At 48.9% G+C, this 25,875-nt stretch overlaps 1 protein-coding gene across 5 annotated transcripts in view; it reads right to left on the bottom strand.

Annotated features, from left to right (window-relative positions):
* The window catches only part of AKT2 (AKT serine/threonine kinase 2), a 644,724-nt gene that overhangs the window by 130,308 nt on the left and 488,541 nt on the right, over positions 1-25,875 (bottom strand). For all 5 annotated transcript variants that reach the window (XM_086938261.1, XM_086938260.1, XM_086938262.1 and 2 more), the window contains one exon: positions 1,165-1,287. In XM_086938261.1, the coding sequence (XP_086794387.1) occupies positions 1,165-1,287 (123 nt within the window). The remainder of the gene's footprint in view (positions 1-1,164; positions 1,288-25,875) is intronic.

Genomic DNA, 25,875 nt, shown 5'->3' with positions numbered 1-25,875 from the left:
TTATTACTAAAATGAAAGAAATAGATGTTTTGTCTATTTCTTTCATTTTAGTATAATCGCAGCACCCGCGCTTTACTTAATAACATTTTAAAAGTAATGCGTGGGTACCGCGATTAAACTAAAATAAAAGAAATTACTCTTCACAGCCCAGTCCCTTTCAGACTTCCTGCTGGGGTAAAAGGTTCCTTATCTTCTTTATGGGGCCATCTGGACCCATAAAGAAGATAAGAAATCTTTTACTTCAGCAGTAAGTCAAGGAGCCCAGTCTGAAAAGGACGGTGCTTAGAGAGAAAGAAGAACGTCACTAGGACCTCTTCTCCAATGGCTGGCCACCATTTAGGACGCCAGCCAATGGAAAAGAGGGGCGGGGCTTAACCTTGCTAGTGAAACTCTCCTTACATCATTAAATCTCGCCAGCTCGACTGCACATGTGCGCAGTCTTTCGTAGGTCGAGAACTAAAAAGGAGTTAAAGTAACTCACCCATTTTACAATTGATGGTGTACCTACCAAGTAACTTGGAAAGGGTGGTTTATAAACAATATAGTCTTCTATCAAAAACAGTTTATGAAGAAGGCTGATGTGTTCAGGGATCCTTTGCAGTAAGTTTGAAAAAAGGCCACTATAGAGCATGATGGAAAGCTGCAACTACAAGAAATCTGGTTCCAGAGATCCTGGAACACTGGGCAATATTTGCATTTCAGATTGTCCTGGCATGGTTTCCAGATGTTCAGCAAAATCGGGAGATTTTGATTCCTATAATGTCAGATTTTTCCTTAACAAAGAGTTGAATTATACGGGCTAAATATTTACTAACTTCTAATACAACAAACCAGACAGATTCAAGATACCAGATTGGTAAAATTAGATAAAGAATGCCATCAGGGATGACCATTATCAAGCTGTTTGACTTCTCAAATTAGTAGCAACCGTTTTCTAAGTTACTAACTTTGCCATTTTAAGAAAGTGTGCTCAGGGAAATGTGTAAAAGCAGCAGTCAATGTCCAATATTGGAGTTTGTTTTGTTAGTTTTGAGTATCCTGTTGGACACTGTGAAACAACCACAAAGGGAAATAAACACAACTGGTACTAAGTTTTACTTTAATACCACTACGGCCTCTTTTTACAACCACATATCTTAAACCCCACACAAATCCACTGCTTACCTTAATATCTCTGTACACCACATTTCTAGAATGCAAATATTCCAGAGCGGAGACTATTTCTGCACCATAGAATCTGGCTCGATCTTCTGTGAAGACACGCTCTCTTGAAAGGTGGAAGAACAGCTAGAGCCAAGAATGAGAAAGGCAGATCAGAAAAGTGTAAAACACAGTAATCGCCCAAACTGAACCACAGAATACTAACCCATTTGCACAACCACTTATAATTTTAAAAAAACATGCTGCAAGGCTCAAAATCAACTTTTTTTGAGAAGTAAGAAATAAATAAATAAAGACTTCAAGTCTGGATTTCAATTAAAATATATGCATGAAATTTTAGAAGGGCTTTCAAGGTTGAGCAATATAAAATGAGGTAGATGGAATTCAAAATTTAATTGTGATCACTGGTCTTGCTCACAGTAGCATTCTATGCAGTCCAAGTTGGTTTTAATCCCTTTAAGAAGTACATGCCCTAGCTGTTCAGACTGGACTCGTTGTTCTGCAGCATTGCCAAGATTGGTTTGCCTACGATATTTCCAGGCTAGTTTTGTTTTTGTTTATTTTTTGTTTAAAACGACATGAAATGAGGCATAGTAATTACCAGGGACTAACATTCATTCAAGAATTTCTGTTCATTATTTTAATGCTGTACAGGACAGATCACGTCACTGTGACTATGGTTTTAATCCTGGTTTAGAGAACTCCTCTATATCTGTTAATCACCAAGCCAGTTACTATTTCTATCTTCCACTGGCCTTGTAAAAAGGCAGCAGTGCATTCAACACACTCCCAATTGTAGCGGCAAATTGCAATCCAGTATTCAGCACACCACCATGTTCTTCAAACTACACAAGACGAACAATCTGAATCTTCAGGAAATGGAAAAATGTTCAGTGGAAGGCTTGCACAGATATTGGAGTTTTCTGATCTCCACCTCCACCAGGTTACCTCCACAACCCGGCAATGATGCATCAATCACAACCAACATCTCAGGGTGGAGAAGGAAGAGTGGTCTGCTGTAAGTTAAATTGTGGTTGGCCAACTTTGAGATTTGGATAGTGACAATTGTGCTGAACCCACAGGCGCTTCAAGTTCCACTGTAGGGCTCCCATGTGCCACCTGATGTATTTGAATAGGAAGATGCACAAAGCTAAGAGGCCAAGAAGCCTCAGAACCACCCTCACCTGGAACCAGAAACATGCCTGAAGCATCAGGATAATAGCCAGAATGGCCTGGAGTCCTTGCTGAAGAAGAAAAGCCCGGAACTCCATCATATCCAGCACCACCCCAATGAATTCAAGCCTCACAGAGGAAATCAGGTGGAATCTTGCTTCTTCACTGTGAAATCCAACAATGGTAAAAGTTCTGCTGTTGTCGGTAGGTGGTCCATGACAGATTGCGGTGGCCACACCTTTAGCAGCCAGCCGTCTAGGTATGGGAATACAGTAACTCCAGATCTCTGTAGATGGGCAGCGGCCACCATCATGAGGAGTGCTGGTGAGGTCAAAGGAGAGCACAGTTACAGGAAAATGGCCCTGGCCTGCCTCGACACCCAGAGACTGCCTGTGAAATTTCAGGACAGGTATATGGAAATATGTGATCCTCAAGCCCAAGAATATTATCCAGGCACCCAGGTCCACAGCAGGTACAGTCATAGCTAATGTGGACATTTTTATTCTCGCTTTCTGTAAGAAGGGGTTGAGGGGACAGAGTTCCAAGTTAGGCCTGAGCGGCCCATCCTTTTTTGGATGAGGAAATAGCAAGACTAACAAACCCCGAATTATCTCTGAATCTGGTAGCCTAGCTATTGCAACATTGGAAAGCAAGAGGTGTACCTCCTGTAGGAAGATCAACATATGCTCTTTTAAAATCTGCTCCAGGGTATGGAGATATTGGGCAGGGGAGGAAAGAAAAGGTAGGGAATAACCATATTGAATAATTTGGAAGGTGATCTGTTGGATCTGGTGGATCACAGATAATGAGAAAGTTTCGTATTCTGCCCTAAGTAATACTGCACAAAGCAAAACAGCTTGTTGGTAGTTCTGGCAGAGGAGGAGGAGTTGGGAGACTAGCAGCCTTACGGCTGCTATGTCAACATCTGCTGCTCCAAAAGGACTGACCAGTCTGTTGCATGACTGGTTATGAAGCCTTTCTTTAACTATACGCTAGAGAAAAGCTGGAGTGGAAATTGTTTGGCCCATTTAACTTGCCTGGTAGTCCCTGACATAGGGTTGTATAAAGTGTACCCAGGGTTTGGAAGTTAAACGCCAGTAGTGGACTGCAGCAACAACTGTGTTATTCACTATAATTGTAGTACAAACATGGCTTCTGTAGCCCGACTGCTGCAGTGTAAATCCTGTATTGTGATCTGTTGAAATGTCGCTTTTTGACAATTAAAAACCTCCCTTTTAAATATTAGTAAGTCACTCCTACGTGAGCCTTATAGCCCAAAAGGTAGGGTGCATGGTATTTAAAATATTAAAAAATACCATGTCTCTACAGTGACAAAGCTTTTCAGTGTGGCAGGCCTTGCTATCCTACATAGAAAACTAAAGTACAGGTTAAAATCTTAAGATTGTATCATGGGCAAGGATATAAGAATAATCAAACCACTATTTTTAGGGAAAAGTAAAGCTTAGAATGTTACATTATGCCTGAAGCTCCTGGTGGCTAATTTGCATTATATCTCCAGCAGTAGCTCAGCCAGTGATTAGCCGTGTGAAATGCCTTACATATTTATACAATAATGGACCTGAATTGACAGATGACTCCTCAGAACTCCACAGAACATTCGGAGTTGGAGCTGAAGGAATCCTGCAACATCACACTGTCAAATCCTGCTTAAAAGATCTGTTGAGCCACATGTAATAATTGGGGCAAACCCCTATAAGTAAGAGAACAGAAAGCCAACATCATTTTCGGGTATCACCTGTCTGGTTGCTGAAGGACCCTTCTTTTGTCCTTCTAGCCTTCAGTCACTGTGTTCGTTGTCTATACAGTACTTGCTTCAAACTGGATTTTAGTGCTAAATGTGGTAGGACACTAAGATTACCATTGTACGTATGTAATTCTCCCCTTACTCCCCATTTAGTGTGGCCGAAGAATTATGCCATCTTGAAAATTCCCAGAGACATGGCTATTTGGACCTGTTTGCATTAAGGAGAATGGGAATTACTGGAAAAGTGGGTAGGGTTATCTGGGGAACCTTTTAACCCAATGGTTAAGGAGTACCCAGGAGTCACTCCAACTCACTAGCCGACATCAACCATAAATGTGGAACCCCAAGACTCCTTCATCAGAACATTTTCTTCACTGGCGGTAGATCAGAAGAGGACTGCCCTGATGTCTGTAACCTGATGGGAGCCCTGAAGAACTGGACTGCTCCATCTTGTACCCATGACAAACAAGCATTGGAAATGCAATAGGTCTCGCATTAGAAAAGTTGGAGTTATTGGTATTGTAAATGACATGTTATTTATTTGTTGGTTTTTAAAATTGCTAAATTGATGGCTGTGTCATTTACAATGCCAATAGTTATAACTTTTGCGAATGTGACACCTATAGCATTTGGAATGCAACATATTTTGTATTTACGTGACTTAGATGGCAGCTCTTGTCGTTAGGCCACATCTCTAGAGAGCAGGAGAGTGCAGCAGGGGAGAGAAGCACAGCAATGCAATAGGTCTTGCATTAGGAAAGTTTGAGCTATTGGTATTGTAAAGGACACATTTTTTATTTATGTGCTTGTTTTGAAAATAGCGAATTAATAGCTTTGTTATTTACAATGCCAATAGTTTTATCTTTTGCAAATGTGACACCTATTGTATCACAATATGTGTTGTGAGGGTGAGTGAGGGTGAGGGTGAGGGGTTGAGGGTGAGGTGTTGAGGGTGAGTGAGGGTGAGGTGTTGAGGGTGAGTGAGGGTGAGGTGTTGAGGGTGAGTGAGGCTGAGTGAGGGTGAGGGGTTAAGGGGGAGGGGTCGAGGGTGAGGGGTTGAGGGTGAGGGAGGGTGAGGGGTTGAGGGTGAGGGGTTGAGGGTGAGTGAGGATGAGGGTGAGTGAGGATGAGGGGTTGAGGGTGGGTGAGGGTGAGTGAGGGTGAGGGTGAGTGAGGGTGAGTGAGGGTGAGGGTGAGTGAGGGTGAGGGTGAGTGAGGGTGAGTGAGGGTGAGGGTGAATGTGAGTGAGGGTGAGTGAGGGTGAGGGTGAGTGAGGGTGAGGGTGAGTGAGGGTGAGTGAGGGTGAGTGAGGGTGAGTGAGGGTGAATGTGAGTGAGGGTGAGTGAGGGTGAGTGAGGGTGAGGATGAGGGGTTGAGGGTGAGTGAGGGTGAGGGGTTGAGGGTGAGTGAGGGTGAGGGGTTGAGGGTGAGTGAGGGTGAGGGTGAGTGAGGATGAGGGGTTGAGGGTGGGTGAGGGTGAGTGAGGTTGAGGGTGAGTGAGGTTGAGGGTGAGTGAGGGTGAGGGTGAGTGAGGGTGAGTGAGGGTGAGTGTGAGTGAGGGTGAGGATGAGAGGATGAGGGTGACTGAGGGTGAGGGGTTGAGGGTGAGTGAGGGTGAGGGGTTGAGGGTGAGTGAGGGTGAGTTAGGGTGAGGGGTTGAGGGTGGGTGAGGGTGAGGTATTGAGGGTGAGTGAGGGTGAGTGAGGGTGAGTGAGGGTGAGGGGTTGAGGGTGAGTGAGGGTGAGTTAGGGTGAGGGTGGGTGAGGGTGGGTGAGGGTGAGGTATTGAGGGTGAGTGAGGGTGAGTGAGGGTGAGTGAGGGTGAGGGGTTGAGGGTGAGTGAGGGTGAGTGGTTGAGGGTGAGTGAGGGTATGTATGTATGTATGTATGTATGTTGAGTTTGAGGGTGAGTGAGGGTGAGGTGTTGAGGGTGAGGGTGAGGGGTTGAGGGTGAGTGAGGGTGAGGGGTTGAGGGTGAGTGAGGGTGAGTGAGGGTGAGTGAGGGTGAGTGAGGGTGAGTAAGGGTGAGGGGGTGAGGGGTTGAGGGTGAGTGAGGGTGGGTGAGGGTGAGGGGTTGAGGGTGAGTGAGGGTGAGGTGTTGAGGGTGAGTGAGGGTGAGGGTGAGGTGTTGAGGGTGAGTGAGGGTGGGTGAGGGTGAGTGAGGGTGAGTGAGGGTGGGTGAGGGGTTGAGGGTGAGTGAGGGTGAGGGTGAGTGAGGGTGAGGGGTTGAGGGTGAGGGGTTGAGGGTGAGGGGCTGAGGGTGAGGGGCTGAGGGTGAGGGGTTGAGGGTGAGTGAAGGTGAGGGGTTGAGGGTGAGTGAGGGTGAGAGGTTGAGGGTGAGTGAGGGTGAGGGGTTGAGGGTGATAGAGGATGAGTGAGAGTGAGGGTGAGTGAGGGGTTGAGGGTGAGGGGTTGAGGGTGAGTGAGGGTGAGGGGTTGAGGGTGAGTGAGGGTGAGGTGTTGAGGGTGAGGGTGGGTGAGCGTGAGGGTGAGTGAGGTGTTGAGGGTGAGGAGTTGAGGGTGAGTGAGGGTGAGGGGTTGAGGGTGAGTGAGGGTGAGGGTGAGGGGTTGAGGGTGAGTGAGGGTGAGGGTGAGGGGTTGAGGGTGAGGTGTTGAGGGTGAGTGAGGGTGAGGGTGAGTGAGGGTGAGGGTGGGTGAGCGTGAGGGAGGGGTTGTGGGTGAGCGTGAGGGAGGGGTTGAGGGTGAGGTGTTGAGGGTGAGTGAGGGTGTGGGTGAGGGGTTGAGGGTGAGGGGTTGATGGTGAGTGAGGGTGAGTGAGGGTGGGTGAGGGTGAGGGGTTGAGGGTGAGTGAGGGTGAGGTGTTGAGGGTGAGTGAGGGTGAGGGTGAGGTGTTGAGGGTGAGTGAGGGTGAGTGAGGGGTTGAGGGTGAGTGAGGGTGAGGGTGAGTGAGGGTGAGGGGTTGAGGGTGAGTGAGGGTGAGGGGTTGAGGGTGAGGGGCTGAGGGTGAGTGAGGGTGAGGGGTTGAGGGTGAGTGAGGGTGAGGGGTTGAGGGTGAGAGGTTGAGGGTGAGGGGTTGAGGGTGATAGAGGATGAGTGAGAGTGAGGGGTTGAGGGTGAGGGGTTGAGGGTGAGTGAGGGTGAGGGGTTGAGGGTGAGTGAGGGTGAGGTGTTGAGGGTGAGGGTGGGTGAGCGTGAGGGTGAGCGTGAGGGTGAGGGTGAGGTGTTGAGGGTGAGGAGTTGAGGGTGAGGGGTTGAGGGTGAGTGAGGGTGAGGGTGAGGGGTTGAGGGTGAGTGAGGGTGAGGGGTTGAGGGTGAGTGAGGGTGAGGGGTTGAGGGTGAGTGAGGGTGAGGGTGGGTGAGCGTGAGGGAGGGGTTGAGGGTGAGGTGTTGAGGGTGAGTGAGGGTGTGGGTGAGGGGTTGAGGGTGAGTGAGGGTGAGGGGTTGAGGGTGAGTGAGGGTGAGTGGTTGAGGGTGAGTGAGGGTGAGAGGTTGAGGGTGAGTGAGGGTGAGGGGTTGAGGGTGATAGAGGATGAGTGAGAGTGAGGGTGAGTGAGGGGTTGAGGGTGAGGGGTTGAGGGTGAGTGAGGGTGAGGGGTTGAGGGTGAGTGAGGGTGAGGTGTTGAGGGTGAGGGTGGGTGAGGGTGGGTGAGCGTGAGGGTGAGCGTGAGGGTGAGTGAGGTGTTGAGGGTGAGGAGTTGAGGGTGAGTGAGGGTGAGGGGTTGAGGGTGAGTGAGGGTGAGGGGTTGAGGGTGGGTGAGGGGTTGAGGGTGAGTGAGGGTGAGGTGGTGAGGGTGGGTGAGCGTGAGGGAGGGGTTGAGGGTGAGGTGTTGAGGGTGAGTGAGGGTGAGGGGTTGAGGGTGAGGGGTTGAGGGTGAGTGAGGGTGAGTGAGGGTGAATGAGGGTGAGGGGTTGAGGGTGAGTGAGGGTGAGGTGTTGAGGGTGAGTGAGGGTGAGGGTGAGGTGTTGAGGGTGAGTGAGGGTGGGTGAGGGTGAGTGAGGGTGAGTGAGGGTGAGGGGTTGAGGGTGAGTGAGGGTGAGGGTGAGTGAGGGTGAGGGGTTGAGGGTGAGTGAGGGTGAGGGGGTGAGGGGTTGAGGGTGAGGGGCTGAGGGTGAGTGAGGGTGAGGGGTTGAGGGTGAGTGAGGGTGAGGGGTTGAGGGTGAGTGAGGGTGAGAGTGAGGTTGAGGGTGAGGGGTTGAGGGTGAGTGAGGGTGAGGGGTTGAGGGTGAGTGAGGGTGAGTGAGGGTGAGGTGTTGAGGGTGAGGGTGGGTGAGCGTGAGTGAGGTGTTGAGGGTGAGGAGTTGAGGGTGAGTGAGGGTGAGGGGTTGAGGGTGAGTGAGGGTGAGGGTGAGGGGTTGAGGGTGAGTGAGGGTGAGGGGTTGAGGGTGAGTGAGGGTGAGGTGTTGAGGGTGAGTGAGGGTGAGGGTGGGTGAGCGTGAGGGAGGGGTTGAGGGTGAGGAGTTGAGGGTGAGTGAGGGTGTGGGTGAGGGGTTGAGGGTGAGTGAGGGTGAGGGGTTGAGGGTGAGTGAGGGTGTGACCATATCCATTCCAGACACTGATAATTAATTGGCGACAAAAGTTATTATTTGACGTGGCATATCTTAATTGCTAGGTTTTTTAATTACTAGTTGATGTTTAATTTTTGTAATCATTTTTTAAGTATGCACCTCTTAAAAAATAAATAAAAATATTGCTTGTTATGTATTTCCATTTGTAGACCTAGAATAGTTATGGTGCATTGTAGCTTTAAAAAATAATAAAAATGTAGACTGCTCAATGTATTTGCAGGTTGCCTCTTTCTGTCAAATAATATCCCTTGTTCAACTTACTATAGTGGCGCGGCATACTATGAAGCAGAGGAGGACTGACTGTCAGAGCCTTGCTCTTTCCTCTCTTTGCCAACAGGGCTACTCCAGAATAAGACCACGAAAACCATAATTTGTGAAACATGGCCATTTGACTCGCAGCCTGGTCAGTGGAGGGGCTCCGCTTTCTGATCCGTAGAGGCTGATGGCAGTCACTTTCTTGAAGAGGAAATGGGGAATAAAAACTTTACTTTTGCAGTGATGTCGATGAACCTGGCTTGATGTCACACTGCTGCATTGTGCTGATTTTCTAAGTAAAAACATGCATAGTGAGGAGCACTAATACGGGTTTGAGATGGTGGAAGAGCTGCTTATCTCTTATGGAGATAGATTATCTGGGGGGAGGAAGGGCTCCTAATGGGAAGTGTAGACGGGGAGAAATTGAGAAAAAAAAGCTGAGCAGGGAGGGTGTTATTGCGGCTATCTGTTTGCCCGAGGGGAGGAGAAATGCAGGCCTGAGGCAGAGCACACGCTGAGAAGCTTGTGGGAGGGGGGCTGGGCTGCCTTTGATCTGGTAATGCGAGGCAGGCAGGCAGGGGGCTGGTGGCATTGTGCACGCGCTTTTTAGGGCTTGCGCAATGACCTAAAAAGCACATGCACTTGAAGAAATCGCCAGTGGAATCGCCAGTGGTGGATCAACACTGGATAAGCCGTAATAGAGCTTCGCCAGCGATGCGCAGAAGCGCATCAGCAGGCGAGCCCTAAAAAGTGGACTCCAAGGGTAAGCTGGCTGACCTCCTGCGTGGCTACAGGGAAAGAACAAGCTGCAAGAGTCCTTTTCCTGGAAGTACCCAGCTGACCAGTGGCAACTGGACCTGGACTGGACCATGCTTTTGGCCTTTGCCTGACAACCTTTGAGTCTTCAAGTGCTTCCCCTGAGGTCCTGGGAGGCTTCAGAAGTGAAATCCTGCGGTTGCTTGGGATATAAAGGGCTAAGTCAGAGGGTAAAATCTTGGACTAGGGTGAACCTGGTTGGTGTATGCAACCCGTGCTCCATCAAGGTTGGACTGAAATTGCACCTAGGGCCCGGCTTATGGTGCCTTAGACTGTCATTGTGCCTAGGGTTTTTTGGCGGTATTTCTACTTTAAAACCCCAAACATTCATATATATCGTTCCTCTTGTTGGAGTATTGTAATTATGGTGCAATGTTGTTAAGTAAATTTGCCTCTAAATCTATTCAATTAAGGGAAAAGCTATAGACCTTAAAATAAAAGAGGTGAGGACAAAAGGCCACTACAATTTAAAAGGGTCTAAGCAGATTACCCCGTCTGCTCAGTCAGAATAAACCTTTTCATTGCCCTATTGACATGTACATTATAGGATGTCAACAGGACAGGACACCTTTAGTGTATGTATGCATGTGTTATGCTATGTTAATGGCATTTATTATGCGCGCAGCTGCTCCAGCGAAGGAGCGTCCCGGCGCCTGACAAGGAGGCCACACAACATAACTGAAAGAAATAAGCGTTTAAGAAGGAACAGATTACGGGAGCAAAAGAGTCTTGACCGCTCTACGGAAAGAAAGCAGGTCGGCAATGGTCCGGATTTCAAATGGAAGGGCATTCCTTAACACAGCCGCCCGCACCCGAAAGGAGCGTCCTCCAGCTCGGCTGCGTTTGAAACGAGGAACTGCAGCTAATTCGCGCCCAGGAATGTAGAAACACAGAAGATTGTGAAGTATCTGAGCAGAGGGACCCTTTAAGATCTTAAAAGACATACACAACACTTTAAAATGAATCCGCTGCCTGATAGGTAGCCAATGGAGAGCACGCAGGGTGTGAGAGACAGAACAAGCCCTGGGAAGGGAATGTGTGTGTATATATATATATATATATATATATATATATATATATATATATATATATATATATATATATATATATATATATATATATATATATATATATATATATATATATATATATATATATATATATGTACACACACACACACATATATGTACACTTATCTCAATAGGGTAAAATTTTAGTTTTCATTATTATTTTGCCACCGCTCCACGGAAGGGACCATTGTTGCCTAAATAAGACCGCTCCACGGAGGGAAATATTTTTAACTGCATGGGTGTGTTGGGGGGCAGGTGGGTACACACATGTATCCCAGTGAGGAGACCAGACACTGTCTGGATTTTGATTATCCTCAGAAAAATCCAAGCAGCGTCTGGCTCCTTGCTGGTTTGCCAACACTCACAAGCCTGCGCTCCAGCAAGGAGCCTGGACAGTCTTCAAATCTTTTTCTTAACCACAGGGGGAAAAAACTCACACTGTCTGGTTCCTCGCTTGGGTCCAGACACACATACACACTCACATTCCAGAGAGGAGTACGGATGCTTTTTAAAAATGTTGTATCTTCAAATAAAAAAATCCCAACAGCACAAGCCTCCTCCCTGGGCCACAGACACACATCTGTGTCCCAATAAGAGCCTATACAGGGATTTATTTTCTTAGCCTCAGAAAGAAATCTAAAGAGCAGCCAATCAAAAGATCAACAATCTCCTCACTGGAGTACAGATAACTAGGAGTCACAGAAATACACATCTGGGCCTGTGTAGTCTGAACCCTATGCAAACCTACCAACCTGAGACATTTCTAAACACTATGCACCAGGAAGAGTCCTGGGTAGTGTGACTTACATGACAGTTCCACATTCCATTGTTTTCCCAGATGCCCTGCACAGTTCAAATATTGGTTCAAGCAAAGGATTTCCTAAAATTTCTGTGACTGAAAGTTCAATAATGTGTGAGAAACAGCAAAGCTCACCATTCAAAGTTCCTACAACTTTAGCCAATAACAACAGTACAGTAATAACTGGCAGGATAGGACAAGTATTTGACTGTATGCAGTGATAATGTGGTCATATTCTTGTCCACCCACACACAAGGTGACCTTCAGTGGGAGAAGTGTGGAAACAATGGATGCTAGGAGTTTTGCAATTTGTTCAAGTACTGAAGCTTTCCATTAAAGAAAAAGGAAGAATCTTTTTTTTTAACGAATACGTGAACACTTGCAGGGCAATCTGGTTATTAAAATATGTGCGATTCATGCAAGCCACATCACCATGGAATACACTGTCGCTCTAGTTTTCAGAATTGACTGGGGTGAGTAGCTTCTACTGGGTGCAAACCAGTTCAGTGCCAAAATGCAGCACACAATCCCCTGGAATCACCTCTCCACCCCCCCAAATCAAAATACTTCCTGGTGTATATTGTGTGGATTCTATGGCAGGACCGGAGGCTTCGGATTATGCCTTCTTTCTCCGCTTTTATTTTTACAGCAGCGAAAATAACAACAAACCACATATCCCATGAACACTTGGGAAAGGAATAAAAAAGTACAACAGCAATAGTCCTTCTTCGCGGACGGCACCCTAGCCAGTCCTGATAGTCCTAATTCGGTCATTCCTCATCCTCTTTCTTGGCTGCTCAGCAGCAAGTTAAATCGCATTTTTACTTATCTCCTTGAGTTGGGAGTGTTGTATTGGGCATATTTCTTGAGGTTTTGACTCGCGGGTGGTGTTTGTTCATTTACAGATTCCCTACAAATCGTGGGACGCTGCAAGAGTACGTAACACTTTTTTCTGCCCATTGTAGGTGCGGTGTGGTCCTCCCACCACCATGGGGCAGACTTTCACCTCGGCGAGCAGCTTGAAATTCGGAGATACCTCACTGGCGCTGCTCCTTTGAGGTTGCCTGCTCCCAGCTACCCGGTTCTACGCCCTGTGGGGTCTTTAATTCCCTTATTTCTTGCCTGAACGTCCTCTGGGGCAGTAACTACTTTTCCCCTGAAACACCCTGTGGGGTCGTAATTGGCACTGTGTGTGTAGTGCACAGGGACACCGTCCCGAGTGGCTTGCCCTGGGATAAAGAAGTGTTACGTTTTAACGGGGTTCACCCATAAAACTACCCGACCTGGGTCATAATCACAGTACGTTCGAGAAGGGGTCAAAGTAGTATCTATAACCTTAGACTTACACAAAGAATATTTACACAAAAAATATCCACCACAAAACAGTTACAACTTTAATAAGGTATACTCTTATTGCATGTGATATTTACAGTGCTCACAGTGTAATAGAGGAAAAAGAAGATTTTTTGGGGATACGGGGTGAATGGATAAGTGAGGGACAGGGTAAAGGTGTTGTGACATAGATACAATCGCATTTATATACAGTAGAACCTTTGCAGCCTAATATAGGTCCATAGTTCCCCTATAGTCATAACACATAGGTACACAATAAGTTAATTTCTTCTATTCCTATGGGTTTGAGGGTGTGTGGTAGTCTACGTTTCAACCCCTGTTGGATGTAGGGTTGTTGGTTCCTCAGTCAGGACAAGATGGTGTATGGAGCACATAAGAATAATAAAATTGATTCAGTGCATGACGTAGGATGTGGTAAATTATTAAAGTGGGTGACCAAAAGGTACCTACTTGGGGACGGAACTATCAATGAACGATCCTAGTTGGCAGTAGGCTGTCCGTGGTATCTGTAATGAAATGTGCAATCTTCGGTTTACAAAAAGGTAGTGACACAAAGTGTCTTTAAGTAATGAAGCGTGCGAACAGGAGACTCACTGTAATGGACGATCACCATCTGGGGTAGTTATTCTCCCGATGAGTGTTGCTGAAAAAATCTGTGGCTGAAGGACCATGTGTGTGGATTCACTATGATAAACGGTGAAGGTACGGGTCATTATTCTCCTGATGAGTGTTGCTCAAAAGTCAACAAAGTAGAGTCTGCGAATGGAGAATGTAAATCAGGGAAACTGGTGCATCAGATAGTTGCAAAACGAATAGTTTCTTACCTGTCGGTGTAGTTTTGCAGCTTGAAGATCTTTCTGGATTCACTATGCTGTGCATTATTCCGCGATCTGGTGGTTGGGTCCGGATTCGTAGTCCTTTTTCTCTTTTTTCTTTTTTTTTTTTTTTTGTAGCCCAGGTGGGCGTCGACGTCCCACCATTTGGTGCACCTTCGTGATGTCGGCACGCTTCCTGCGGAAGCTCCCACCCTTGGGCGCCATCTTCGGATTCTTTTTTCTTTCCTCCTTTGTGGTGAATCCATGGCTATGTGTATTAAACTTTCCTTCAACGTAAACTTCTTCACGTATATTTGTCTTGTTAAGCGTTCCCATCTTACTCTATGTCCTTCCACCTTCTCCAGCCTCATCTTTCTGGCGGAGGTGGGTGGGTTCGCTAGTGAATCCAGAAAGATCTTCAAGCTGCAAAACTACACCGACAGGTAAGAAACTATTCGTTTTGCAGCGTGAATCTTTCTGGATTCACTATGCTGTGCATTGATTTCGTAGCGGTTTTGTCACTCATGTGGCGGCTGGGTGGAAGATGAGCGTTGGTTGTTAAAGATATGTTGAAGCACTCTTTGGCCCACTTGTGCTTCCTTGTTCATCTGCACATCTACGCAATAGTGTTTAGTGAAAGTGTGCACTGAAGCCCATGTTGCCGCCAGGCATATGTCTTGGATGGGCGTGTTTGCCAGGAAGGCGATTGTTGCCCCTTTCTTCCTGGTTGAGTGGGCTCGTGGCCCCTCCGTGAGCTCCTCACCCGCTTGCATGTGGCAGAGCTGTATTGTTTTTGCAATCCATCTTGCTATGGTGTTCTTAGTCACTGGTGTACCCAGGAGACTCCTTGCGAAGGACACAAAGAATTGTTTTGTCTTCCTGTGTTCTTTCGTCCTTTCTATATAGTGCATTACTGCCCGCCTTGCATCCATAGTGTGGAGCGCCCTCTCCGCATTTGATGTGGGCTTCTGGAAGAAGCTAGGGATCTGGATACTTTGGTTCATGTGGAATTTAGATACTACCTTGGGCATGAAATGCGGGTCTGTCCTCATCACGACCCTGTCACTGTGTATTTGTATGTACGGTTCTTGCAGCGTTAAAGCTTGTAGTTCGCTCACTCTGCGTAGCGATGTTATTGCTACTAGAAAGGCTGTCTTCATTGTCAGTATTTGTAGTGACGCTTTATGGATGGGTTCAAACGGCGGCTTCATGAGTTCCGTCAGTACCACGTTCAAGTTCCATGCCGGCGGCGGCATCCTCTTGGGTGGCGCTATTCTCTTTGCTCCTTCCAAGAACCTTTTCACTACTCTGGAAGTGAAGAAACTTCTCCCTGTTTCTCCCCTTGTGTATGCCACAATCGCTGCCAGGTGAACCCTCAGCGAGGACGAGCTTAGTTTGGCTTTGATCAGGTGCGTGAGGTATCTGAGTACTGTAGACTCTCTAGTCAGTTTTTTCTCCAGGTTTTTCTTATGGCACCACTGCGTGAACCTCTTCCATTTCTCCCCATAGCACTTCCGTGTACTGGGTCTCCTTGCTTCTCTCAGCACCCGAAGTGTGCTCTCTGGTAGTTTTAGATGAGCAAACTCTAAGTCCTCAGGAGCCACGCTGACAGGCAGAGGCTTTCTGGTTCTGGGTGTAGAACTTGTCCCCCTTCCATGGAGAGAAGGTCTCTTCTTTTTGGGAACTTGTGTGCTCTGCCCTGCGCCATCTCCATAATCTGGGAGTACCAAGTCTGCCTCGCCCATTGGGGAGCCACCAGGATGAGAGTCATGTTGCTCGACCTGCACTTGTTCAGGACTCTGGGGATCAGTGGCGTCGGTGGAAAAGCGTAGGCAAATTTCTTTGACCAGCTTATCCATAGGGCATTCCCATGGGACATTGGTTCCTGTTCCCTCGATGCAAAGTGTTGGCATTTTGCATTCCGGCGTGTTGCAAACAGGTCTATTGTTGGTGTGCCCCACCTCCTGAACAGGTTCTCTGTCTCTTGGTTGTTCCGTTCCCATTCGTGGGACACCGATGCTTGCCTGCTGAGCCAATCTGCTTCCACATTGTCCTTCCCTGGCAGGTGTATGGCCAGCAGGTCTATCCTGAGTGGGATCGCCCATCTCCATATTTCTTGAGCCAAGCTCGACAGAGGGAATGACTGAGTCCCCCCTTGCTTGTTGATGTAAAACATCGTTGTGGTGTTGTCTGTCTGTATCAACACCCTTCTGTTGTAAAGGTGCTTTTGGAAGGCCTTGAGGGCCAGCAACACTGTTTTCAGTTCCAGGTAGTTGATGTGCTTGACCGCATCTCCTGGGTTCCACAGACCCCTCACTCTGAGCCTGTTCATGTGTGCGCCCCATCCTTTCTGGGATGCGTCTGTGGTGATGGTCACAGTTGGGTCCGGTGGCGTTAGAGGCTTCCCCATCGTTATATTCTCCTTCGTCCACCATGTCATCTCCTCCTGCACATTGTGCGTAACAACCACTAGATCTTCCCAACTTCCTTCTGCTTGTGACCATTGTTGTTGCAGCCACTCCTGTAGTGGTCTCATCTTTAGGTGAACATTGGGGACCAGGTGGATGCATGACGCCATCATCCCCAAGATCTTGCTCACCGTCCTCACTGTCAGAACTTGCCCCTTCTGGTAGTGGCGTTTCTCCTTCAGCAGGCTGAGTGTTCTCTTCTCGCTGGGTGTCACTCTGCATTCGACAGTGTTGATCAGGGCTCCCAGGAAGATTTTTACTTGTTCTGGGTCCATGGAGCACTTCCTCCAGTGGATGGAGAAGCCCAGGTTCGTGAGCGTTCTTGTGACCTGTTCTGCGTGGGCTTTGCACCTTGTGTAAGAGCTTGCTTTCACGAGCCAGTCGTCCAGGTAGGGGTACACATGTATACCCTCCCTTCGCAGGTGTGCGGCCACCGCCGCGAGGCATTTGGTAAAGACCCTTGGTGCTGACTTGAGCCCAAAAGCCAGGGTCGTGAACTGATAGTGGTCTTTGTTCACCTTGAATCTTAACAAGTGTTTGTGATTCCTGTTCATGGGGATGTGCAGGTATGCGTCTTTTAGGTCTATTGTGGACAAGTAGTCCCCGGGCCTTATTTGTGGGATGACCTCTTGCAGGGAAGTCATCTTGAACTTTTGAGTTTTTACGTAGGTGTTCAGGAAGCGTAGGTCCAAGATGGGTCTTAGGCTTTCGTCCGCCTTTGGTACTAGGAAGTAGTTTGAGTACACTCCCTTGTTCCGTTCTCTTTGCGGGACTGGCTCTATGGCCTCTTTGAGGAGCAGTTCTTGAGCTTCCTCCTGGAGCAGGCGCTGTTCTCTGCCCTTGTGACCCCTTCTCTTTGGCCTCCTGCTTGGTGGGTATCTTTCCAACTCTATGCAGTATCCGTGTTGTATAATGTTTAGTATCCATTTGTCTGTGGTTATTTTTCTCCACTCGTGTAGGAAAAATCTCAACCTTCCCCCTACTGGTGTTGTGTGTTCTCTTGAGCCGTGTCCGTGTGAGCCTCTCCTTAGCTGTAGGTGCTCTCCCCCCGGAGGCTTTGGGTGGGTGAGCGCCTCCCTCTTCGTGGAGTCATTTTTGGGGGGGTTGATCACCACCTCTCCGTCTTTGGACCCGTCCGTTTCCTCTCCCTCGAAAGGACTGGCCCCTATTCTGGGAGCCCCAATTCTGCCTCTGTTGACCCTGTTGCCATTGGTTGTCCCCTTGTTGACCATGGTGGTGCGACTGATGCGAATGTGATTGCTGGTTTCCACCTCTACCATTTGGTCTCCTCGTGGGGGTGCCTCTCCGCATCCCCCTGAATTGTAGGGCTCCCATTGATTTGGCTGTCTCGTTGTCTTTCTTCAGCTGGGCCAGTTTGCCATCCACCGCTGTTCCAAACAGCGTCTCCCCATTGAAGGGGGTGTTCAGGATGTTGTTCTGTACTTCTGCCTTGAAGCCTGATATTCTGAGCCAGGCCTGCCTTCTCTCAGTGATACCTATGGCCATCAGTCTGCTTGATGTTTCTGCCCCGTCTAGGGCCGTCTTCAGGCATGCGTTTGCTATGTCCTTTCCCCCCTCGACGAGGTGGGCTGCCCTCTGCCTGTACTCCTCAGGCATGTGTTTCAGCAACTGGCTCATCTCCTCCCAGTGCTGGTATTGGTGTCTATTCAGGAGTGCGTTGGAGTTTGCCATCCTCCAATGCATGGCCGCATTCCTTTCTATTTTCCTTCCAGTGAGGTCCATCCTCCTGCTTTCCTTATCAGGTGGTGGACCAGATGTGGTTGGCACGTTGGCCCTTCTCCTGGCAGTTGCCGCGATAATAGAGTCAGCTGCCACGGTGCCCTGGATATAAGGGGGGTCCCCGGAGGAGAACTTGTATTTCTTCTCCGTCCTCTGGGTCACCGACCTGCATGTAGCCGGTTCCTTGAAGGCTTCAGCTCCTTGTGCAGTGACGCTCTTCAGCATGGGCAGGAAACTGCTTTTTGTCTGTGAGGGGAGCAATGTTTCCAGCAGGAAGTCTGCCTTTGTCTGTTCCTCCTCCAACTTTACATTGTAGACTGTTGCAGCCTTCTTGACGACTTCATAGTAAGCCCCGATGTCGTCTGGCGGCGAAGGCCTCGACGGATACGTCTCCACAGGTTCCTCGGGGTTATCGGCCTCGAGATCCTGCCATTCTTCGTCTAACGACGCCGAACATTCTGAGTAGTAGCTCTCGCGGAGGTAGTCTCCCTCCGAGCGGTAGAAGTCCTCCTCTTCCCCTTCATCTGTGGGGTTTGGAGTTTTCGGCGGCTCTTCGGCCTCTAAGTCCTCCTGCAACTCTACCTCTTCGGCTGGCGCTGCGGTGCTCGAGGCGGCAGTCGCGGTCTTCGAGGGAATCGAGTAGTTCTTCATTTTCTCGTCGAAGTCTCTCTTCCTCTGGAGCATACTCTCCATTTCGGCCTCGCGCCTTCTTCTCTTTTTCTCCATCTCTGCCGCCTGCTCGGCGTCGAGCTTCTCGGCTGGTCTCTTCGACGGCGCCTTCGTCGTGGAGGCCATTTTGAGCGTCTTCTCGCTCGCGGGTCCCTTCTCGAGGGCCTGCTTCGACGACCTATGCTTTTCGCTGGTCTTCGCCATCCGGGAGTCCTTTCCGAAGGATCCGCTGGGCTTTTCGGAGGATGCAACTTCGGACGTCGAAAATTTCGTCGCCGGTGCTCCTTTCGAGGACTTAGCCTCTGTTTTTCGGGGTTCTCCCTCAGGCTTTCTAGGCCCTGTCTGGGTTTTCGGGGTCGTAGACTCTCCTACCTTTTTTGAAGGTCTCACATCGGTCTCTACGACCGTGAAGTCATCTGGTCCCTCGGCGATGTTCTCCTCTTCCTCGGAGGAGGCACCCAGGTCGTAAAGCGTCGGCGTGGTCCCCTTCCCTTGCATCGTCTGGTGGGCCACCCTCTGTCTCTCTCGAACTCTCAAAGTCTTCGGCGTGAAGACTGAACAGGCGTTGCAATCCTCGCTGGAGTGGTCGACCGGCAGGCAGAGGTTGCAGACTGGATGCTGGTCCTTCTGCGCGTACTTGTGGTGGCAATTACGGCAGAACTTGAATGGAGTGTTGTCCATGTGCTCGGTCAGGGGGTCCCCTGCCCGCTCCTTCTCCTTGGCTGTCGAAAACCTCGATGTTTTCTTCCTCCTTCTCCGTTCTGGTTCTAGGAGGTCTTCTTCTCCGACCTTCCTCGGTCCTTTTTCTTCCAAAAACTTGTGTATTTCCTTCTTTTCTCCTGAAACTTCTCCGGAGCTTCATGCGACGATCCAGACCCAACGGCGGAAAAAAGAATCTGAAGATGGCGCCCAAGGGTGGGAGCTTCCGCAGGAAGCGTGCCGACGTCACGAAGGTGCACCAAATGGTGGGACGTCGACGCCCACCTGGGCTACAAAAAAAAAAAAAAAAAAAAAAAAGAGAAAAAGGACTACGAATCCGGACCCAACCACCAGATCGCGGAATAATGCACAGCATAGTGAATCCAGAAAGATTCACGCTGCAAAACACAAGGGTATGGTGTGCGTTATAAAATCGCGGACCTTATTCAAAAATCTGCTGCATTCTAAACACGGAGATGCTCAGCAACGGCATGTGCCTAGGACACTGTAACTCAGCATGCAGGGGGAACAGCATCAATACCAGGAGGAGGACCCACTGAGCTACCTCCCCTGGGATGATTATTTTTACCAGGCGGTGGACGATTCTATCTACAGGGCTGTAGATCAGGCCATGGGGCCTGTGGAACAACGCCTGTCAGCCCGAATGGAGGAGGCATACATGAAAATGGCTGCCCTCATTTCCACTACCCCTGCCCCTCCCCCGGTTCCTGCTTCATCCCCCCCCTCACCTCCTAAGAGGCCTTGTGTTGAAGGGGTTGATACAGAGGACTTTGCCCATTTGAAGAGAGCGTTTGTGGCACAACCGCCTTCTAATCCCACCCCCAGCTCCTGCAGGGGGCCCCCTCAGTCTCCGAGGCCCATAACTCCTGACACCCTAGACAACGGAGATCCCTCAGATACGGAGGAGGAAGCATGCTCCTCTAGGTCCTAGACCCCGGTCCCTGCCCCTTCGGGCCTTCTGACATGCTGGACCCGGATGATATAGTCCACCGAGGTCCTCAGACTGGGTTCCCGGGGATAAGGTGGCCCTGTATGTGGCGGCGCACCTACGTAAGCTCTTACATAAGGATGCCCGCAGCCGCCTTCGGGCAGAATGTCCACGCCCTACACTCACTACAATAAAACTCACGCCCGAGATGGATCAAAAGATGGCGACATTCCTGGCCAAGTTCGTTAGGGACCGGAAAAAGGGGATAGACCGGTCCTGGCGCACATGCTAGGACAAACTGCTTGATGTAGTAGGGCCAGTCACTAAAATCCTAGACAAGGTGACGGGGGTGTGATTTCCCTGGAGGTCCTGTCCAATTGGGCGCAGCGGTCTTCATCGGAAATGCAAACTGCGCACTTTCCACAGAAAGGAGAAGGTAACTCCTGATCAAGGAGAATCCCAAGCTGGGGGATCTCACCTCGCCCGAGGCTGGATCGGTGGCCCAAGGGGGGTTGTTCGGTGACCCCTTCATCAAGGAGTTATGGAAGTTTGTGGCTACTTTCACCTCCCTTGACAGGACGCAAGCCAACATCCGGAAAGTGTTCACCTCTCTGGTTTTCGATTGGGCCAGACGTGGCAGGAGCCGCTCGTTCGGTCGCTTCAACAGCTCCGACAGGGGACGAGGCTCCGGCCATGGTCAGGCCCAGGACAACGCCCGGTTCAATAACTTCTATCCAACAAGAGCCCAGAAGTTCCATGGACGTGGCCATCAAAAAGGACAGCATCAGGGTGCTGGACGAGGGGAGTGTGCTGCCTTCGGCGAGCTTGCAGGTGGGGAGGCGCTTGGCGCAGTTCTTCCCAGCTTGGGTTACCCTCACCAGCGATGCGTGGGTGCTGCAGACGGTCCAGGGCTTCCAGCTGGAGGTCCATGGCAGTCCTTGTCAGCTACATCGCCCCCGGCATATTTCCTTTTCGCAGCGCAACACAGAGTTGGTGCGCGAGGAGGTTTGCGCCCTCCTGCAAAAAGGGGCGATTTGCATTTCAACCAAGCATCCCAAAGGTTTTGTCAGCAATCTTTTCTTGGTCGACAAAGTTGACGGTGGCAGGCGCCCAGTTATCAACTTGAAGGAATTCAACGAGTGGCTGGTGTACCGCCATTTCAAAATGGAGGGCATTCACCTCCTCCATGGCGTCTTGAGGCCGAACGATTGGACCTGAAAGACGCGTACCTGACTGTGCCTATATTTCCCCCTCATCGCCGTTTTTTGAGTTCAGGTGGGAAGGTCAGGTTTACGAGTTCACCACATTCCCTTTCGGTCTATCCTCCCCGCCGTGGTGCTTCACGAAAGTCCTTTGGCCGGTGGTGGAGTTCCTCAGGGCAAGTGGAGTGCGAATGATCGTCTACTTGGACGACATGCTGTTTTTGGATAAATGTCCTCGGAGGTTGACCTCCCAGTTGCAGACCGCAGTCAACCTCCTTCAGGGTCTGGGTTTCGTTATCAACGAACGGAAGTCCCTGCTGTCCCCTGTCCAGTGGGCAACATTCTTGGGTTTCAACATCGACTCAGTGGTGTCTACTCGGAGTCTTCCTGCCAGGAAGATGGCAAAGATCAGACACGAGTTACGTCAGACTTTGGTGAAGAGTCAGATTTCTTTGCGCCAGCTAGCACGCCTGGTGGGGCTGCTCGCCTCTTCCATTCAGGCGATTTTTCCAGGTACCTTGCATTACCGAGCCATGCAACGCCTGAAGGCCTATCACCTCAGACAGGAACTGACCTATTTTCCGTTGATCCCCTTGTTGGACGAAGTACAGGACGAAATGCGGTGGTGGCTGTGAGAAAGTGCCATCTTTCTTGCATTGGTATGCCCCCACTGTTTCCTGACTGCTGATGTGCTTTGACTGAGTGTGCCCTGGGCTCCTGCCAACCAGGTACCCAGGGCCTGTGTTCCTTCCCTAAAAACTGTGTTAAAACAAAACCCAATTGGCATCTCTGGCCACCTATCAGCTGCTAGTAAATGGTACCCTAGGTATCCAGGGCATGGTGACCAGAGAAGACCCCTAAGAGCTGCAGCACTTATTGTGCCACCCTTAGGGGCCCTGTACCTTGGAACCCACACACTGCCTTTTGCAGGGTGAGTACCTAGGTACAGAACTAAACAAAGAGTCGACATGGCACCCATCCCGGGGTGCCATGCCCACAAACCCACTGCCCTGGCATACATCAGTCACCCCTCTAGCTGGGTGCCCTATGCCAGTGGTGTGGGCCCAGGTGCATGAGCCCTGTGCCCCTACAGTATCCAGGGCCATTCCTGGGCACTGTAAGTGCAGTGATGCCATTAAGAGTATATGGTGCTGGGAGGTTTCAAGAAAAAGCTTGATGAGCTGAACAAAGAGATGACGGATTATAAGGATAATCTGACACAACAGAAAGTGCAGAAGTTCCAGAAGGATTTGAAAAGGTTCTCAATGACTAAAGCATATCCATACTCTGATCCTGAGTTTGTACCACCGTCTAAATGAGAAGATAACTCAGATGCTTCTAGCAATGCATCAAGTAATACATCGAACTCCAGTGGAACTCAAGCGGTGGCAGTACCAAACAAAGAGGCAGAGGACGAGGCAGAGGGCAAGGAAATTGGCTGGCTTTTAACCCAATGCCTATGCAAGGGTTCCGTGACCCTTACTACCACCCACAAAATATCCCGATGTACGGTTGGCAACCACCCTTTCAGCAACCATTCTTTGCACCCAACCCCTATAGACCGCCTTTTTTATATCGGGGCGGCAGGGGACGGGGAAGAAGAAAAAACCAGAATCAGGGTGGCCAAGTACACTGGGCACCGGAAGATCAGAGTGCGAACCAGAACAGGCACAAACCCCAACAAGCAGGGCCGAGCAATCGGAGAACTTAATAACCAATCTCTCCACCAGACCCTTAAGCAATGACGAGGAATCAGTCCTTAACAAGGGTTTAGGTTTTGTGCCTACAGCGAATCTAGACAAATTTAAACTTCACTCTGAACTCTCATCATTTTTCCGGAAACTGAGACAGAAGGCTTTCTTTGAGCAAAGAACCAACTCTGAGGAGAACTTGGATACCAATGAAACAGGGTTAAGGAATAAATCCACCTTTACCCCACCACCTCATATGATTCCGGTGGAAGTCTCCACTTTCGAGCAAGCCGTTTTCAATGAAGTTGAAAACGCCACCCCCAAAAAAACATTTATGAACCTCACTAAACAGGAGAGAATTGCTTTAGACAATCTACGAAACTGTGACACTATCATCATAAAACCCGCAGACAAAGGCGGAGGAATTGTCGTACAAGATAGAACAGCCTACCAGAATGAATGTCTCCGACTACTGGCAGACCATAACAGCTACCGTAGATTACCGGTGGACCCAACAGAAGACCTAAAAAGTGAGATAAAATCACTTGTGGAGTACGGTGAAACAGAGGGATTTATATCAAAACAGGAGGCAGATTTCTAGTGTAAAAGTGAGGGGAAAATACCCTACTTTTATACACTCCCGAAAATACACAAAAACAAAATGCCCCCCCCCCCCCCCCCCCCCCCCCCCCCGGAAGACCAATTGTCTCTGGGCTGGGTTCCGTTCTAGAACCTCTTTCGCAATTCTGCGACGTGTTCTTCAAGACCATGGTGCAGAAAACCAGCACGTACCTACAAGACACCAAAAGTTTACTACAAATCCTGGATCAACTCACCGTGGATAATGACACCATCCTGGTGAGTTTTGATATTGAGAGCCTGTACACCAGCATCCCCCAAGATGCCACACTGGATGTACTTAGGAGGGCGCTAGAAAAGGAGGAGTGGACAACGAGAACCCCTAGGCAATTCATTATGGAGTGTGCCAGACTGGCCCTCAAAAGAAACTATTTTGAGTTTGAAGACAAGATATTCCTGCAGATGGGGGGTACATCTATGGGCAGCACTTTTGCGCCGAGCGTAGCGGGTCTCTACGTGCATGATTTTGAGGAGAAATACATCCTCAGTAATACCAACCCCTACAGTTCCAATATTCTATTATGGAGAAGGTACATCGACGATGTGCTGACCATATGGAAAGGCACAGAAGAAACCTTAACTTCTTTCTTTAATTGGATCAACACTTGTGACGACCACTTAAGGTTCACATACGAGAAAGATACGGACACACTGGTCTTCCTAGATGTGACGATTACAAAAGAAAATGGAAAACTGATAACTGTCACCCATTACAAACCTACTGCCAAAAATAATCTACTACGGTTTGAAAGTTTTCACCCGAGACCACTAAGTGAAAACTTACCCTACGGGCAATTTCTGAGGATCCGCAGAAATTGTAGTAAACTGGAAGACTATAAAAAACAAGCTCATGACCTTACCCAAAAATTGCGTAACCGGGGATATCCAGAAAGGATCCTCCACAAAAGCCAAAAGCGAGCGCGAAATCAACCACGAGCAGCTCTACTGGAAAACACAAACAAAACAGTGGATGAAATCCCCCTGACCTGTGTTACCACATATAACACCATTTCCAATGATGTATCCAGAATAATAGGGAAACATTGGAACATTCTTAACACAGGCAACCTGAGATGGGAGAAACCCCTCTTCTCATACAGGAAGGCACGGAGCACCAAAGATGCAATAGTCAATACAAGGCCAAAGAAGGAGTCCCCAGAGAGAGAAACAATTACCAACCTATAGGGTCTACCAAGATTGACAGGCCACTACAAATGTGGAAGTTGCAGCGTTTGCCCATACACCAAGAATACCAAGACACTACAATTGGAACCCAATAAAATCTGGACAATCAGAGGGCAGACTAATTGTAACAGTGAAAACGTCATCTACAGATTAACATGTCCTTGTGATCTACACTATGTAGAAATGACCAGTAGAAAAGTAAAACTACGCATTGGAGAGCACAGGAGCACCATCAGGTGCAAAAAAACTAATACAAGACTCACTGAACATTTTTTGTCGGCGGGTCATACACCAGACGACTTACAATGGACAATTATTGAACAGAGCAAACCAGGAACCAATCTGAATCAACGCCTGTTCGAGAAAGAACAAAGGTGGGTATATAGACTCTCCACCCACAAGTCCGGATTGAACGATAACATCCCGTGGAATACCGTGATGGGATAAGAACTTTCTCCTTTAATCATGTTAATTCTAGCAGAGCATGCTCTTACGAACCAGGGGGCTGCTCTCTACAACCAGCAGCCTATTTATGCGTGATATTTCTCAATATTTTTCTATCGAAATACCCAGCCAACATTGTTAGACCATCCCCGGTGGTTTACCTGCCATTCCTTGACCATTCTGTCTAAATCCCAAATATCAAATTTTTTCTTGCTCAGGGCAAAAGTCCGTGTGATATAAAAACCCTCTCTTCCCGCAAAAAGAGAAGTGGTTAGCATGATTCCTATGGTAACCAGAATACCGGATATCTTGCTGTAGCCAATCCGTGTTCGGGCAGAAAGAACACTCCCCGTTAACGCATTCTGATTGGCTTACGTAGAATCACGTGCCGAGGCCACGCCCAACCAGGAAATGCAAACGGTTTACTTTACCGGTATCCCGCGAACAATCCGGTTA

This window comes from Lissotriton vulgaris, chromosome 9 (genome assembly GCF_964263255.1).
Source record: "Lissotriton vulgaris chromosome 9, aLisVul1.2, whole genome shotgun sequence".
Classification (NCBI taxonomy): Eukaryota; Metazoa; Chordata; class Amphibia; order Caudata; family Salamandridae; genus Lissotriton; species Lissotriton vulgaris.
This window is presented reverse-complemented; position numbering and strand designations above follow the sequence as displayed.